The sequence below is a fragment of the Schistocerca serialis genome, chromosome 3, assembly GCF_023864345.2.
Source record: "Schistocerca serialis cubense isolate TAMUIC-IGC-003099 chromosome 3, iqSchSeri2.2, whole genome shotgun sequence".
Lineage (NCBI taxonomy): Eukaryota > Metazoa > Arthropoda > Insecta > Orthoptera > Acrididae > Schistocerca > Schistocerca serialis.
The window spans coordinates 673647058-673665953 of NC_064640.1; the positions used below are offsets into that span (position 1 = coordinate 673647058).

The 18896-nt window shown below is 40.2% G+C and overlaps 1 protein-coding gene across 6 annotated transcripts in view; it reads left to right on the forward strand.

Moving 5' to 3' along the window:
* Positions 1-18896, forward strand: part of LOC126470547 (uncharacterized) — a 192654-nt gene that overhangs the window by 37359 nt on the left and 136399 nt on the right. Inside the window, exon 2 of one of the 6 annotated variants that reach the window (XM_050098483.1) lies at positions 15185-15328. The exons of the other annotated variants lie outside the window; for them this stretch is intronic. Coding sequence (XP_049954440.1) covers positions 15323-15328 — 6 coding nt within the window. The 5' untranslated portion in view covers positions 15185-15322. The remainder of the gene's footprint in view (positions 1-15184; positions 15329-18896) is intronic. 6 annotated transcript variants of the gene reach the window in all.

Sequence of the window (18896 nt, forward strand, 5' to 3'; positions counted from 1 at the left end):
ATGAAATGGTTTAAAAACAAATATTAATTCTGTGTGCCACTTCTAAGTGCAGTAGACCTGTATTAATAGGTAAATTGTGTTCCAATTGCATAACAGGGTGGATTGGGGGGGGGGGGGGGGGGGGTGCAGGATAGAAGTGTGTGGGAAAGTAGGCCACCAGATTGTGTTCAGGCACTTCCCTCCTTTACAGGTGTGCAAACTGAAATTCGAGTAGGTGATTCCCACTGTGGAATCTATCCCACTACATCACAACAAGCAACTATTACGTGTTTCACAAAGTTATACAGACCCTCTACTGCATGCCTTATGAATCACTGATGACACAGTGTGCAGACGTCCCCAAGGAGTGTTTATTTTGCACAACTTGTGCTAACACCACATGGAACACAGGTATAAATTACTAATAATACTAATGCAAGAGATGTGTATGAACAGACTCTATGTGGATCTCTGCGCACTGTTCTACGCTGCTAGAGTTGAAATTGATTCTTGCTCATCCTGTGTGGCAGTTGTAGTGTGCTTCTGAGAAAAGTGACTTCTTTCACTACAACTGCTGCTCCATTTTCAGTTTACTGACAGACTGTATCTCCCCATCATTTCCTGTCCGGTCGTCGTATGTGAATAGACAACTTTGCAAATCACATGTTTTAGTAGTGGAGTTATTTTCAGTTTGTTGAATGACTAGTTTATAATTTGCAGTTTTTAAGAGAGCTTTCATGTAAAATACATTCCTTTGTGTTTAATTTGTAAGTGTGATGTTGTCAGTGACCTATGTAGTGTTGTTGGGAAAGGGGTTGAATTTGTAAACGTGGCATCTTGGCAGCTGTCTGTCACCGACTATGTATTGTAAAGCCCTGTAATTGTGTTTTAGTCACTTGATGGTGAATAAATGGAAAGTTACTGCACTTCTCTCACCCTTAATTGTGTTACTGATAGACTGAAAAAAATATTTTCTGTTCAGGAATTGCTGGCACTTGTAGTGCTTACTTCACAGGCTAAAGCCACAGTATATCTTCCGAGATGGGCGTAAATATGTCCGATGGAATGAGACTGATCATGTCTAAGTCTAGAATGGTAACCTGTTGAATGCACTGCTTGATAGATGTTGAAATACCTGAAGTTCTATAACACATTGGTAACCTATTTCTGTTGCAGAGGGAGACAGTTTAAGCCTCTGTGCCTCTTCAGATTTTGGGAGAGCTGAGGCTGGGGTAAAGCATTTGCTACCCTCAAGCTGCAAAAAGTTTTCCAGCCATTGATTGTGGAGACAATGAAATCAACATTGTCGAATAAATCGAATACATATTGAGAGCATGTTACACGTGGAATAGGCTCTTCATTGTGGTGGACAGATCAGCCTTTTTTCCCCATAATAGCTCACTTAACAACTGCAGAACTAACTGAAAAGTGCACTCATGATGGGGGAGTTCCTTTTCCAGGAAGAACACTGCAGCTGCCGTACAAGATGACCAAGAAAATAGAAGCAGTGTAGAACAGTGTGCAGAGATTTACTTGCATTACTTGGGTTATGTTATTAGTAACTCATATGTGCACTGTATGTAGTTTTAATGCATTTTGTTCGAAATAAACACTCCCCGGGCAAGTCTGCACACTACTTCGCCAGTAATTCATAGAGTGCACTACGGAGGGTCCATATAAGTTTATGAAACACACTTTAGTTGCTTCTTGTGATGTAGTGAGCTAGACTGGGCGGGGAATCAACTGCTCAACCTTCAGTTTGCAGGAGGGAAGTGCATGAATGCAATCCAGCAAACTACCTTCACCTGTGATTCTACACCACACCTCTCTCCCCTCCACCCCATTACACTCCTAATCTGACTCTCCTGCACTTAGATATGGTACATATTTAATATTTGTTTTTAATCCACTTCATATATAGATGAACATTAATTTTCTACCATTCAAAAAAAAATTTAATAATCTGCAATTATTCCATCTCCTGCAATGCGGAAAGTACTAGTCCCAGAGAAAAAATAAATAGCACCATTTTTATAGGAAATGTGATGTAGTTTGATTGTGTACTGGAAAACATTTGCCATACGAGCCACAGGTTTAGAGTTATTTTAGAAAAACGTAAAAAAGTGACCTCCAAACCCCTCCCAACCCCCACACTCCAATATTCACTCCCCTCCAGACAGGATTTTTAGTAAGTTGTTCAGGACACTCCCTCCTACCACTGCACAAAAAGTTGAGACTGCACAATTTTTCCCACTAATTTTCCTTTGTTGCTGCCAGTCAAATCACTACATATTTCACAATTGCTGTCGACATCCTATACTTCCATGTATAATGTTGAATTATTATTAACTTACAATGTTGTGTATAGTATGTCTTGCTGATATAATAATACATTACTGCTACAACCCAACATGGGCATTAACGAGGCAAAAGTACTGCCACAATTCATGACATGGCTGTACATGACAAGAATGAATAATATGGGACTCAGCCATTTTCTGTGTGAACAGTTTTGTTTTTCGACTGTACCTGTTACCCTAAGACGTAATAAGACCCTGGACATGGTACAGGGTTTTAATTTGTACTGGGACTTAACACTGCAGAAGGATGAAGAACTATGCAAAAACGTGGAGAAGCAATGGGTCCACTTCATGTGCCATATGAACGTAGATGCCTGACACGTGTTGACAGCAATGTTGACACCAGAGTATTCATTCTTGCTTTTGAGGGAGCTTGCTTCATGAGAAAGTGAAAATCATGGTATACTGTTGTAATACGAAGTTGTGTTTCCCACCCTCCAATGCCGTGCTAATGCCAACGCTTTGGGCTTATGTCTTCCCGGTGTATGAACGACACAATTTGTGGAGACTGTGATTTGCTACTACATAAAACTCACCATATGAGCAACAATCTTTTTGCATCAGTTGCTCAGACCGCCACCCTCCCACGTCCTTGAAGAAAAATTACATACTCCAGGAATTTAAGGTTGCTAATTGCCTCTCGTATTTTGAACCTCAGAAAAAGTACAATTGCTTATATTCCTTGGTAGTGGCATCAACTTTCATCTCTACTGTGGCCAGACCATCTGTAATACATCTAGTACTTATCCCTCCATTCCCTCAAAGTCACGCTCTGGTAGCTGTGCAAGTAAATTAGCCCTTGGAAGGGGGAGGGGGGATATAAGCCCTCCCTTCTTCCTCTCTTAGGGTTCCTGAATCATCATCTTCAGGGACCTTGACTCCGTGCATGCAGCTGAAGTAGCAGCATCATCCTCTGGAGTGAGAACAGGCCTCCCTTTAAGGAACCCTCTCCCCAAAAATCTATGGAGCAGTCACACCTTTCACCAGCCATTGGCTGAGGGAGTCGCGGACTGAACTGCAGCTCCCAGTGATGTCCACTTCTCTACAGTTCATACTCCCACAGCAGATAAGCCATCACAAGAGCCCTGACTGTATAAAGCAGCTAAAGAGAGAGAGAGAAAAAAAGAAGAAATCTTGCGAGAATGCTACCTCATTGATCCTAGAAGTGCCAAATTCCTCCACACTATTGTTCTCTGAACCAACATTTGTCGATGTTGTTCCACCCTCACTGGTGACAGGTAGTGATCCAGAGGTGCGACCTGCTCTCTTGACCCCCTTCATGTTATACCAGGACACCCTTAATGTGCTAATTCAGTGGAACTACAGAGAATATTACTATCACCTACCAGAACTGTATCAGTCACTGTCCATCTATTCTGCAATCTGTGTTGCTCTTCAAGAAATGCATTCTGCTGATGACCATTCTCCAGCACTTTGAGGCTACTGTACATTCTGTTGGAATCGTACTGCTTCCGATAGAGATTCTGGAGGGATCTGTACACTGATATGGACAGATGTTATCTGTGAGTGTACTACATTGGAAGCAACAGCAATTCAAGTGCAAACAACCCTAGTGACACCATTTGTAACATTTATATGCTTCTGGGCAGGGACTTAAAGCTTGAGATGGCTACTTTAATCCAATAACTCCTGGTTATTTTGAGTTGTAGGTGGTTCATCACACATTTCCCCACGGATCCAAGAGAACCATATTCATCAAGGTTCTGTCCTTCTCACCATCAATGAGATAGTGATCTCCATCAGACCACTGGTTACCCCTACACTCAATGTCCATGCTTTTTTCTTTTTGTATAGCTCCCAACCTGTAACCTTGGCTGAATGCCAGCTCCAAAGAGCCATCAGAAGGGCCTCTGTGTGGATCCTTTCCCATGGGTTCCAATTTTTTCTCGTGAATATGGAGTTGTGTATCAGTCATAACATGGTTCATCCTGACCCAGAATTCGACTTAAGTACCAAGCACTTGTGCATTACCGAGCGAGGTGGCGCAGTGGTTAGACACTGGTCTCGCATTCGGGAGGACAACGGTTCAATCCCCCATCCGGCCATCCTGATTTAGGTTTTCCGTGATTTCCCTAAATCACTCCAGGCAAATGTCGGGATGGTTCCTCTGAAAAGGCACGGCCGACTTCCTTCCCCATCTTTCCCTGATCCGATGAGACCGATGACCTCGCTGTCTGGTCTCCTTCCCCAAACAACCCCCCAACTTGTGCATTGTTGTGCAGTCCTGATTTTTTTGGGACTCTTTTTTGATAAAAAGCTGACAAGGATGCCCTGTGTGTTTGTCAATTCAAGATTAGCTGCATGTGAGAGCTAAATGCACTCCACTTACTTGCCCACACCTACTGGGGTTCAGACCGTGCTACTTTACTCCATATTTAGTCAGGTTTATGTTTCAGTGGCCCCTTCCACATTGAAATTATTGGATCCAGTATATCACTGTGGACTAAGACTGGCCACTGGTTTCTTCCAGACAAATACCTTAGACCAGGGTCAACCACAGTGTGTCACACTGCACGTGAGCACGATGTGCGGACTGAGGCTTCACCTGTCGTAGCTTCGCTCCGTACGTTTTGGAAGTACTCCGTACAGCATGACATTTCATTTAGCATTGCGGTGCAGCATTTTTCGGCCAGCATGACTTCCTTCAGTTTGGCAGAATTGTGGTACCAGCACTGTTCACCCTTCACTGTTTGTTTGTGGTACAAAGAAGTTCACAGGTCTGGTGGCTGTTTGCACAAAAAGAGGCAATCTAGTGATCTATCATCACAGACCTTTAAAAATGAATGGTAATGACAGAAGAGAAGGATAAGAATTCCCAATATCTATTATGCAATATACAGATGCATAATGTGCGGGTAGAACAAATTTGTTGTAGAACGACATTACATTACCATTCAGAAAGAAGTTATAAAGATTTAGTTGACAAAGAGCAAAAAATTACAATGATCAACAGACAGAATTCAGAGTTCAGTAATGAAGAAGTAGTTTATGCTAAATTTGCTGGTGTGGAGCATATGAAGAAATTGGTGGTATAAATAGTAAATTTTCTGATGTTGCACACATTATTCCAGTGTCAGTTGCAACAGTCTGTGATAGAACTGACTGCAGACTATGGAGACTATATATTACTTCAGAGTACATTAGTTTAGTCAGGACCCATGCCTGGGATGATTTTTTGATTTAAAACTCTATTGTTGAATTTATGAAGGGAAAAGGAGAGGAGGAACAAAAAGTAGACCATCCGGAATGGATTTCAGAACTCGTATTTTAAGTGGACCTGAGTGAACACTACCCAGTAAGACATTGCAAGGTGAAAAGCAACTTATTTCTGATTTGATGGGGATGAACTTAAAAAGAAAATCCCATTGTGAAAGGGACAAATTCTGACAAAAAGCACTCTCAATTTCCCGAAGCTCACTGCTGTTAAAGAAAATTCAAATTTTGAAGAATTTGTTGTGGCCTTGAATTACAAGGATACTTTTCTAAGCTTTCTGAGGATACTGCTAATCTTACATCTGTTTTCAAGCTGTTTCCAAGACCATTTGCTGTTTCAACTGAAAGCCTCTGTGCATGTGTGGATGGCAGTGATTGATCTGCAATATAATTCAAATTTAAAAGGCAAATTCTGACACATTAAAATTGTTCAGGAGGTCTATGTTGTTTTCGGCTGGAAGAGTTTCCACGTCTCCATAATGAGGTTGCAAACGTGATAAATATTTTGATCAACATCTGTGTGCGACAGGCTGTTTTTGATTATGAAACTAAATAAGTCAGATTACATGGCAACCTGAGTATAAAAATCTGTGAAATTTTCTGCATCTGTCTGTATGCCTACAATTTGTATCAGATAAAAATTATAATATGTCTTCAGTGTGTCAAAAATGATTTAATAATAGTGCAGATTTTCTTTGTTTGTGATCTATGTTGTTGAGAAATATGAAATCATGTCATATGCTGTGCGACTGCATTGCCATTTAAATGCAGTGATTTCACAGTTTCCACCCCTTCGCCCTCCACACGCCTAGATGGTATGGTGTGGCAGTGGGAGAAGTGTGCAGCCTGGCGAGAGAACTATGGCATGTGAGCAAGAGCACTGCTTGTGTGCTTTGACGGTATGAGTGTGTGCCCAGTTATACAATTGCTGTACATCATCCGACTTAACCAAATCGACCCCGACACCGTTCCTCATTAGAACGTGCTCCCTGTATAGTCTCACACACTACTCCTTGGTTAACAACCAGACCTCTAATTACGACCAATATATTTCAAGGACTTAAAGTTTCAGTTGGCCCCATGACCTTCCTGCATTTCTGTCTCTCGGTACTTCAAGAGTATTGTAGTGCTAGTGTCATTTACATCCGTGGCTCTAAAACCATGGATAGGACTGGATATGTCTGTACATCTCACGCAAATCAGGAACAACATTTATTGCCACTGTGTAGTTTTTTATGGTGGAGCTGATAACCATTAACAGAGCCCTACATTTTACTAAACAGACCTTCCTCAAATGTGTCTTAATGTGTAGTGACTCTGTGAGAATTCTTCAGGCTGTTGATCAATGTTACTCTCGTCACCCTGTGAACTGTGCTGGTCACGATGTTCTCTCCAACTACAGTAGCTAAGGGCTCAAAGAGGATCATTGATAATATTTTATAGAAATATGTAATGAACAAAATTATGTAACAAAATTAATAATAAGTTGTCCCTCAGACCACGATATGCAGTTCCTTTTGTTAAATGTTAATACTAATAAGGATATAAAATCTTCTAAATCTGAGTTCAAGAGGGTAGTCATTAAGCCAAAAATTGATTGTTTCAGGAAACTTCTCAAAGACATGAATTGGAGTGAAGTGTACAATGCTCATAGCATAAATGAGAAATACCACACTTTTGTTAATAAAATGTCCCTAACTTATCTGAAAACTGTTTTCCCCCCAAAACAAACCCAGATTAGACCAAGGTCTATAAAAAAGCTATGGATTACTGAAGCAAGAAAGGTATCCCCGCAAGACAGAAAGGAACGGTATCTGTCAGTCAGAAACAGCTCTGAAGTAAATGCTATAGATCATTACAAAACATATTGCAAAATATTGAAGATAGTAATGTGGGCATCAGAGCAAATGCATTATCAAAAAGAATAGTCACATCAGATAACAAACTAAAGGCAATATAGAATATAGTGCAGGAAGAGACTTGTAGAACCAGAGATGAAGAGGAGCACATAACATTAAGAGTAAATGGTAAATGGGTAGCAGATGTGTGCAGTGTCGCGGTACTTTCCAGTAAGCATTTCACAACTGTTACTGAAAGGATGGGGTTGTCAGGCTCAGTAGATGCTGCCATGGACTATGTCAAACCTGTCAGTACAAATAACTGCGGTAATGTATTACCCTCACAACACCAGTAGAAGTAATGTCCACCATAAAATCAAACAATTGTAGTGGCTGTGATAATATAGCAACAAAGTTGATTAAACTGTGTGCCTCTGAGTGTAGTGACATTTCAAGGTATTTGTGTAACCAGTCATTTATCAATGGAATATTTCCTGAACGGTTGAAATATGCAGAAGTTAAGCCTTTGTATAAGAAAGGAGATAAAGAAATACCATCAAACTGCTGTCCAATTTCACTTTTGCTCATATTCTCAAAAATTTTAGATAGATTCTTTGTAACCACCCAACCACAAATAAAATAATATCCAAGTCACAATTTGGATTCCTAAAGCATTCTGATACTGAGAAGGCTATCTACACATACAGTGAGAATGTACTTAATTCATTAGACAGTAAATTACAGGCTACTGATATATTTTGTAATCTGTCAAAGGCATTTGATTGTTTAAATCACAATATTCTTTTAAGTAAATTAGAGTATTGTGGTGTAACAGGAAATGATGCAAAATGGTTCAAATCCTATACCTCTAAAGAAAAACAAAGGGTGTCAATAGGAAAGAGACACGTATTAAGCTATCAGGTATCATCCAATTGGGAACCAGTAACATGTGGTTTCCCCCAAGGTTCGTTTGCAGATGATAAAACATTACAATAAATAGCAAATCAAATGTAGCTGTGGAAAGGTCGGCCGATAGACTTTTCATGGACATTAATAAATGGTTCCTACCTAATCCTCTGTTACTAGACCTTGAACTTCAGAGCTTTTAAAAGATTTGCTGCCAGTATATGTGTAAAATATGATGCCAAACAGTTAGAAGATGTTGAAAGTGCTAAATTCTAGAGATTACAGCTGGTGATGTAAAAACAAAAAAGCTAGCATGCTATGCTTACTTTCATTCTATAATGCCATATGGAGTTATATTTTGGAGTAACTCATCAAGCCAAACTAAAGTTTTCTGAGCCCAAAACCGTGCAATATGAATTATTTGTGGTGTGAACTCAAGAATGCCCAGCTGAGGACTGTTTCAGAAACAGGGGATACTAACCACTGCTTCACAATATATTTATTCCTTAATGAAATTTTTCATTATAGTATCTTTTTTTTTAATCAACAGCTCAGTTCATAGATTCAGTGCTAGAAATAAGAATAACTTTCACAAAGATTTAAAGTCACTTACTTTGGTTCAGAAAAGTGTCCAGTATTCAGCAATACACATTTCCAATAGCACACCAGGAGCCATAAAAAGTTTAACTAATAATAAAGTGCAGTTTGAGAAGAATCTAAAGGATTTATTAGTGACCAACTCCTTCTAGTCCATTGATGAATAACTTAAGATTTTTTTGACTGGTTCCACTTCCACAAGGGCCATTTTATTTGGGATCTGTGGAAGGTACATTAGCATATCTGTTCTTATTTTGTAAATATTTATTGTGTATTCTTGTTTTCTGACGTGCTGCACATCCCAGAGGATCACCTCACTGTGGATCAATTGGAATGGAAAGTACATCTAATCTAATATCTCTGACCTTAGTAGTATTATCTGCCCATTTGTATTTCTCAGGTTTCCAGGTCGTATGGATACCCTGGGGAGTAACTAGCCGACTGTAAGGTTACAGAACATTCACTCTGACATTTCCAGAAGCAGATTTGTTGGTGTAAATAAGACCTCTAGCCACTCGGAGATAGAACAACATCTGGTGAGCTATTGCCACCCTCCAATAAACTCCATATTATCAAGGAAACTATGGTGCTCCTCCTCCTCTTCCCCCTGAAAGGAATCCACCGCTCTATGTTGCCTCTGAATTGATCGCACCAAATTAACTGATAGTTTTAGCTTATATAATGAGCCACCTCATCCACATCCACGGGGCTTTACAAACAGTAGCTCACATTCTTGTATAATGTAGTCTTCTTGCGCTGTACGCTGGGCATGGTCTTCCAGATTCCTTACCTCTAATACTGGCAGACAACATACGACAGGTGAACTGGTTCTTTGTTTCAGCCTTGATTGTGGTCTTTTTTTCTCAGATATGACATTTTAAACTGCTTTCAAGGCAAGGACTGGGTGATTGGGGTTAGAGTGTCTCCCGCCACGTGCTGGGTGTAAGGGGCTCTTAACCCTGCCTGCTCTGCCAGCTACTGTGACCATCCCTCTTTTACTTTGTTTTAGTTGCTTTTAGCTGCAGTTAGCCCTTTATTCTGCCACATGCTATGTTACTTTTTATGAGTGTCCCTTCATACAGTACTGCAATGAAAGCAAGACCTTAAGAATTCCTTATCCTTGATACTAGCTGATGACAAAAGAGCAGTTGAACTGGTTTTTATGCGTCCTCTGAGAGAGAGTGTTCTATTCCCATCTGTAACACTTGGTCCAAAATGAATTGGAGGTGAGACAGTTGTGTAAGAGATGTCCCCTGCTGCATACTGAGCCTCAGTGGACGATCAGCTGTGCTCGCCCACCAACTAATGTGATTATTTCTCTCAATTTATTTTACTATTGTCAGTCCTGTTTATGTTGATTTAATTTTCAGCTTTCTCACCTTTACTGTTGCAAATCTCCTGACCTATAAGACATTATTTCTTGTGTTACTGCCTTAGTGCTGCATCAGATCGATGGGGGAGGGGGAGGAGATGTTTCTCAGCAAAGATAAGGCCTGGAGGATCCCATCTGTCCTCTGACCTGCATACCGGCCCGATCCATATACTTTTATCTCTCTTTAAATTATTTATCATATGTGTCATTAATATTGCTTTCAGTGCCTCTGTTTCATCACTTGTACATGCTATCATAACTAGATCAAATTTGTAGCTGATGTCACTATCTTCAGGTGGACTGTCTCTTGAACTTTCTCTTTATCACTTGTTAGTCTTGTAAATCCCCTTCCCCCCCCCTGTCAACTGACCTAATGATGTTTTCATCTGGATACCTATACTGTAACTGTAAAGCATAGGTGGCATTTGTAATTTGTTTGTTTTGGAGCCTGCAACCACCATTTCAGACTACAGTAGTTAGTTTCCAACTGCTGCCTCTGACACACCAGTAGAACAGCCAGTTCCATATTTACCTTTTCCTGTGTTTTTCTTGCTTTAGTTATTAAATTCTGTGCAGGTGTTTTGTGTTTAAGAGGTGTAATCTTGAGCTTTACTAACTATAAAGTATAGATATGTGCAATCTGTAATGCAACTGTTATTCCTTTTTGAACTGCCAGCTACACAACTCAGGAAGGCATCAGGTTCTAATGTTGGCATGTCAGCAGGGTAGCAAGTTACATATTTACCTTTTTGCGTAGGCTTTTGTAGTTACTTCTTAAGTTAGTAATATTAGGAATGTATGGCATGTGTGAATGCTGTATGTGGATGCAGGAGGAACAGGCCACAGTTCGTGAACAGCTGAAGACACTTTTGGACACTTGCCTTAGGGTGTAGCAATGGCAGACAATATGGTGTGTTGTATGGGACACTGTTTTGTCACCTGTTTTGCCCATGGGCTCTGCTACTAAGGCACCTTGCAGTGTACCTGATGTGATGGATCTACCCTCACCACAAGGTGTGTGGTGGATGGTAACACATTTGTGTCGCTCGTTGTGGTGCGTTAGTGTGGAGGCTGCCCATCTGGCGTCACCCATTCACCCTGTGAGTGGACAGGTGGCTGCCCCTTCAGCAGGGTCTGAGCATGTACACCGGGAGGGGTTAGCTAGTTATTGGGAGCTCCTACATTAGACACATTATGGAGCTCCGTAGAGAAATAACATTGAGGGCCTGAAAGAAATTGAATGTGTGCTCAGTATGTCTGCTGGGGCATCTCATCCAAGATGTGGAGGAGGTCCTGCCTGCAGCTATCAAGCTGGGTGCAGTCATCTGCAAGTTTTGGCTCATGTCAACACCAGTGAAGTCTATTGCTTGGATTCTGAGGACATCCTCAGTTCATACGGGCAGCTGGTGGAAGTGGTGAAGACTGCTGGGCATGCTCACAGGCTGTAAGGAAACCTCACAATTTGCAGCTTCATTTCCAGAATTAATCACAGTCTTTTGGTTTGGAGCTGAGTGGAGGATCTCAAAGAAAGGCTCCGTTGACTCTGTGATGATCTTGACTACAGATTTCTGGACTTGCATTATGGGTAGAAGAATTCTAGGACTCAGCTTGGTAGTTCAGGGCTGCACTACACAAAGGAAGCAGTTGGTCAGGTACCAGATTATTTTTAGGGTGCACGGGGGGGGGGGGGGGGGTGTTTTTTTTTTTTTTTTTTTTTTTTTTTTTTAAGTCTAGGCAATAGTTCAAGATCCTCTGATATGAATGCTCACCAATCAGTATGCAGAGAGGCAAATCCCATATACAAAGTAGACACTTCGACTCTCAAAATTTTAAGAGTAAGTTGTTGATGTATTTGTAACAAAATTCCTGAATTTACTGCCTTTCACACTCGGATTATTCATGGAACTGAGAGCTGACTGAAACCCAAAGTACGAACCTGTGAAACATTTAGTGGGCCATGGAACATATATCAGAAATACAGATTACATGCAATAGGAGTTGTAGCGTTCATTGCAGTTGACAAAAATATTGTGCCTATCAAGGTCAAAATTGAGTCTGACTGAAGTTACCTGGATGCACGTATCAAATCTAGGTGAACTCAAGTTTATTATTAGATGCTTTAACTGGGCACCCAATTTCACCATGCCTCTGCTCAGTAGCGCAGAAATACCCTGATCGTCCAGTATTAGTTGGAGATGGTTGATGGTATTGACAGCGGCATTAGACTGTTTGCCGATGACGCTGTAGTCTACAAGAAAGTAGTATCACATGAAAGTTGTGAACAAATCAATGAGGATTTGCAGAAAATAAATGTGTGGTGCAATGACTGGCAGTTATCTCTCAATATTAGTAAGTGTAACCTACTGCATACGACAAGGCGAAAATCCCCATTGATGTACAAGTACAAAATAAACGCTCAGTCTTTGGAAGCAGTAGCATCCGTCAAGTATCTGGGTGTGACTATTCGAAATGATCTCAAATGGAATGATCAGATTACACAAGTAACGGGCAAGGCGAACTCTATATTGCGGTTTATTTGTAGAATCCTGAAGCGATGCCGTCCTTCAACAAAGGAAATTGCTTACAATACATTAGTTCATCCAGTCTTAGAGTATTGTTCGTCTGTATGGGACCCTTACCAGTTGGGTCTGATTCAAGAGATTGAGAAGGTCCAAAGAAGAGCGGCAAGATTTGTGACTGGCAGATTTAGCCATCGCGAGAGTGTTACAAATGTTAGTGAAAGTTTGAAGTGAGACACACTTGCAGATAGACGACGCGCTAAACGAGTGGGGCTGCTCACTAAATTCCGAAATCCAGTCTTTGCCGAGGATGCAGAGCATATATTATTACCACCAACTTACAAATCACACAATGATCACCATTCGAAGATAAGGGAAATTAGAGCTCATACTGAGGCATTAAGACAGTCGTTTTTCCTTCATGCGATCTGTGAGTGGAACAGAGGGGGGGAAATATGACTTTGGCGCGAATTGTACCCTCTGCCAAACACTGCTTGGTGGCTAGCGGAATATATACGTAGATGTAGATGTAGATGTAGAACCCACCAAGTATAAACTGGGATATCTATGGAATCATTACAGGTGGTGCAGACTTGCAGTCTTGTGAAGCGCTTTAGAAAATGCTTTTAAAAAACTGTCTTAAGCAGCTCGTTCAAGAGCCCATGTGCATTGGAAAAATTTTAGGCACTGTAGCTACAATCAGGCCTGACCGGATGGACAGTGTCTGTACAGAGACAGGATTTAGTGATCATTATATCAACATAGTAATGATGGCTACTGTTACAGAAGTGTGCAATAAACTGCAGAGCACCACCCAAACAGCAATATTACCTTTCTTTGTTACTTGATGACTAGTTTAGAGTCTATGTTCATTATCGAATAATCCTAAAAAACAGAAACCAAATAGTAAGTACTTTGTACATTACACAAACACTACCACAATACAATGTTAACTGATGACAGCTTGTACATACCACTAAGCTATGCAACAACATTAATTACAACAGCGACATGCTTTATAAACTCCAATTAAACACATCTTGTAAATTAGTGCAGGGCTGAGCTTCATTCACCTAATAAAGACATTGTAGTGTAGAAGGTACAGGAATACATATTTCAAATACAACAAAAATCTTTACAAGAAGATATTTAATGTGCAAAAAGGTATCTGTCCCTTATCATACCATGGCTATACTCAACATGCCGATGAAACAAATTTTGAACACCTTGATGATACTAGCAATGCAAAAACAAGTTTTTGAAACACCAACAAATAGATCCATAGCCTTTTTTTTTTTAAACACACAGCTTAATACAATATGGCAAGATAAGAAACCCCAGCAGTATTGAAACCACAATGGGAAAGAAAGAGAAACTGTATGATAAATTGTGATTTGTGTGAATATATGCTCCTTGTAAATATAGGGCATTGTTACCATGAGCTCAAAGGCAGAAGTATCTCTAATATTTGTTCATTACCTTTAATTTATGTCCAATTCTATGTAATAGTTTTATACCTGACACTGTGATTTTACCACTATTTTGACTGGTTTTCATGTAATTGTTTTATACCAGTCTGTATGATTTAATCATGCTGAAGTTTCTTATTTTGACATGTTGCACTTACCTGTCGTTCATTCCCAACTGTTTGTAATGGTTTATACTTGAGGATGTGATTTAACCACTGTATTATGTTTGACATATATGTAATTGTTTTCTTCCTGTATGTCTGGTTTCAGCACTGTTGGGATTTTTGCAATGACAGGAAAAAGTTTATAGAAATTCGTGTATCTATAAAAATATAAATGCGCAAAGAGTACGGCAACTATCACCATCATACCCTAACAAAAGACCTCTCCAAGAACCCAAGAAAATAATAGCCTTACATGAAATTTCTAAATGGTTGGAAAGCTTCTATCCAGTCACTCGCTGACCAGTGTGGGTGGCAATAGAAGACAGCAAAAGGAAAGCCGAAGTTTTAAATATTGCATTTAAGAAATATTTCATGCAGGAGGATCCCACAAATGTACAGTTGTACAGAGGACATAGTAAAAGGCATCCCTGGTGTACAGAAGCAGCTGAAAGATTTGAAAACAAATAAGTCGCCACGTTCAGATGGCATCCCAGTTCACTTTTACAGAGAGTACTCTATGGCACTGGCCCATTACTTAGCTTGCATTTATCATGAATCTCTCACCAAGCACAAAGTTCAAGTGACTGGAAAAGAATGTAGTTGACTCCTATGTATAAGAAGGGTAAAACAACAGACCTGCAAAATAACAGACCAATATCCTTAACATCGATTTGCTGCAGTACTCTTGAACGTATTCTTGAATCTAATACAATAAATTTCCTTGACAAAAGAACTTCTGTTCACAGATTAACATGGATTTAGAAAGCATCACTCTTGTGAAACTCAGCTTGCCCTTTTCTGGCGTGGATGAATGGTAACAGGAAGATACCACATTCTTAGATTTCTGGAAAGCATTTGGCACGGTACCCCAGTGCAGACTGTTAATGAAGGTACGAGCGTACGTAATAGGTTCCCAGATATCTAAGTGGCTCAAAGACTTATTAAGTAATAGAACCCAGTATGTTGTCCTCAACGGTTAGTGTTTCTCAGAGACAAGGATATCATCAGGAGTACCAAAGGGAAGAGTGATAGGACTGTTCTTATTTTCTATATACATAAATGACCTGACTGACAGGATGGGCAGCAATTTGCAGTTGTTTGCTGATGACGCTGTGGTGTACGGGAAGGTGTCATCAGTGAGTACTGCAGAAGGATAAAAGATGATGTAGATAAAATTTCTATTTGGTGTGATGAATGGCAAGTTGCTTTATATGCAGAAAAATATAAGTTAAGAGAGAGAGAGACTTTTGTGAAAATTTTAACCTTTGTCTTTTTATCACTTTCATCACTTAAAACATTTTTATAGCTGGTATACCCATAACGATCTTGTTGGAAGTAAGTCACTTACATAAATTATTACTGTTTATTGCCATGAACAGAAGTATCTTACAGAATAGCTGTAAAATTCTGATTTTCCTGCATTCTCAGGGATAAATGTGTATGTCTTTTATGTTGTTTTTTTAATGTTTATCCCAAGTTAGAGTACAAAACTGTAGCTGTAAGTGACTGAGTTAGTTACCATATTGGTTCATTTGGCAGGAATAATATTCAAATCCTGATTCAACCATCCAGTTCTCAGTATTCTGTGATTTCCCTGTATCTTCTTCTTCATGTTGTTGTTATCCAGTATTAGGCCGAGTGGCATACTACGAGAGAGAGTTGGAAAATAGTTTCCCCTGTCGTCTGTGGGCAGAGTTGTGTGATATGGGCAAAAGACGATATGGCTGGTGAACATGCACGTGCAAGACACCGATACACCACTGGGCAGAGGTCAACGGCGATCAAGCAGATGGCCCTGTCGCAGTGCCTGCGCGAAGCGGAGGCCATCTGCTCTGTCTTTTCTCGGAGCTGGGGAGAGAAGGTGCGTTTTTGAGTCGTGGTCAAAGGCGGAAATGAGAGCTGTTATCCGTTATGAATGGGCACATGGAGTATCAGGCACAGAAATTCACAAACATCTTGTTGAGGTGTATGGGTCAAGTATGATATCAAGGCAAATGGTTAGGAGATGGTGCCAGCAATTCAGTGACGGATGTCACCAAGTGCAGGACATACCAAGACCTGGACGGATGCGCACGGCCACTGCAGATGCAAATGTCGGGAAGGTGGATGACATGATTAAAGCGAACCGGCGTATCACCATCAATGGAGTAGCAGCAGAGGTCACAAGATCATCCACGACATTCTTCAATACCGGAAGGTGTCAGCACAATGGGTACCCCACCAACTGACCCCGACACACATGGAACAACGCATGGCATTCAGCTGGAACAGCTCATGTGTTACAATGAATCTGGCAGTGACCTTCTGTTTTGGATTGTGACGGGGATGAAACGTGGGTCCACCATTACACACCCGAATCGAAGGCCACATCCATGGAGTGGAAACATCCATCATCACTTGTCCGAAAGAAGTTCAAAAGCACTCCATCTGCAGGTAAAGTGCTACTTGCCATTTTCTGGGACGCCAAAGGAGTTTTGCTGCTGGACTTTCTGGAGGATGCAACCATCAATGCTGCGCGGTACTGTGCCACTCTGTCGAAATTGAAAGAGGCGATTTTGAAAAAGCGGCCTGACCTCAGATCTGTTGTTCTGCTGTTGGATGACAATGCAGGACCACACAAGGTGACGTCAACGCAAAACCATATTGCAACTCTTGGTTGGGACTACCTACACCATCCACCTTACAGTCTGGATCTCTCACCAAGTGACTTCCATCTGTTTCCTTCTTTGAAGAAGACTGTCGGTGGAAGGTGCTTTGGCAGCAATGCTGACATCAAACAAGCCGTTCAACGCTTCTTCCATATGCAGCGCCCTGATTTTTTCCTGGAAGACTTTTTGAAGCTTATAAAGCAGTATGACAAATGTCTCAATGTACTTGGAAATTATGTAGAAAAATAAAGATATGTCTTATCTTTAATGTCTCATTCTCTTTTTTTTCCTTTCACACACAACTCTGACCACAGTTGACAGGGGAAACTTATTTTCCATCTCCCCCTCGTGTAATGTCAATCCATCTCTTTGCTGATCTTACATCTCTTTTTCCTTTGGGTTGTTATTTGAGAACTTTTTCGGGATCCAATCAGTCTATATTCATAGTACATAATCTTTCCAAGAAGTTCTGTACTGTGTTGAGATTTTATTTAACTTTGAAATCAGTAAGGATGTCCGTAGATCTTTCCCTATCCCATAGCGTGTAACAAGCTGTTCTTCTCTTGAACTGCATCTCAGTACTCATCAGTCTGTTTGTGTTCTCTACGGACTCTCCAAGCTTCGCTCTGCTGTACAAGAGGCTAGGTTCGGCCAGGGTGTTGTATGGTTGACTGTAGTGTGTCATTGAACAAGAGATGATCTGAAGATGCTGTTCATTAATCCTGTGAGTTTTGTGAAGTTTGTGATTTTGTTTTGCTTATCACTTTCTTGAATGTTGCTGGGGTTGTACCTTAGATATTCGAATGCTGATATTTGCTCAAGATCAGTGCTTTCTACTGGAATTTTGGTCCTCTTGTGTCTTTCCAGAGGAAGACCATAACTTTGGTTTTGTTGAGGGAGACCTCAAAGTTGTACTTTTTTGTTATTGTATGCAATCACATTTTGTTTGTATGTGTTCTGAATTGCTTTTATGATGTATGTTGGGTGTTACTTTCTACCAGGATTTTCCAAAGTATTCTTCTGTCAACTGTATTGAAAGCTTTCTTAAAATCAGTATATGGCAGTTGTGTTTCAGACTGAATTCTTTCCATTTTTCCATTATAAATCTTGAGTGTGAAGTAGCCACCTATGCATGATGTGTCTTTTCAGAATCCATTCTGTTCTTCTCCCAAGAGTTTTTCACAGAATGTTTGTAATTTTCATTTTATGATGCAGGAGTAAATTTTTATAACTAGTATTGAATAAGGTTATTCTCTGTAGTTACTGCAGTCCCTGACATCTCTGTTCTTTATGGATTGGGATGATAGTTACTCTCTGAATTTTTATGGTAGAGTTTTTCGTAAATTTCAGCTATTGTTACTTGAATGTCCTGTCACTGAATTAAAAAAGTTCCATATTAATGCCATCATCAGGAGATCAGCTACTGTCACTGGATTTCAACACCAATTCTTACTCTTTGTGGTGGATTTCATTTGGTATGTTACTACCTGTGAGGTATATTTCCTCTGATTGATCTCTGGTTTGATTCTGGGTATGTAGCTCTTGAAAATATTTTAGCCAGGTGTCTTTGTTTACCACTTGAATGTCTAGAGTCACATCTTAATTTTCTGTTTAATTTCTTACTGATTTTGAATGTTGAGAGTGTCAGTCTTGTTACGTCTCTGTTCCTTTTTCTAGTTTCTCGTATAGTTATTCCACTTTTCCTTTTATATTGAGTAAAATGTTCTGCTTTTTTTGTTACCAGATATTGCTTATAATAAGCAGTTCTGTTGTATCTATCTCTGTCTTGGTATCCTCTTCCCAAACTCAA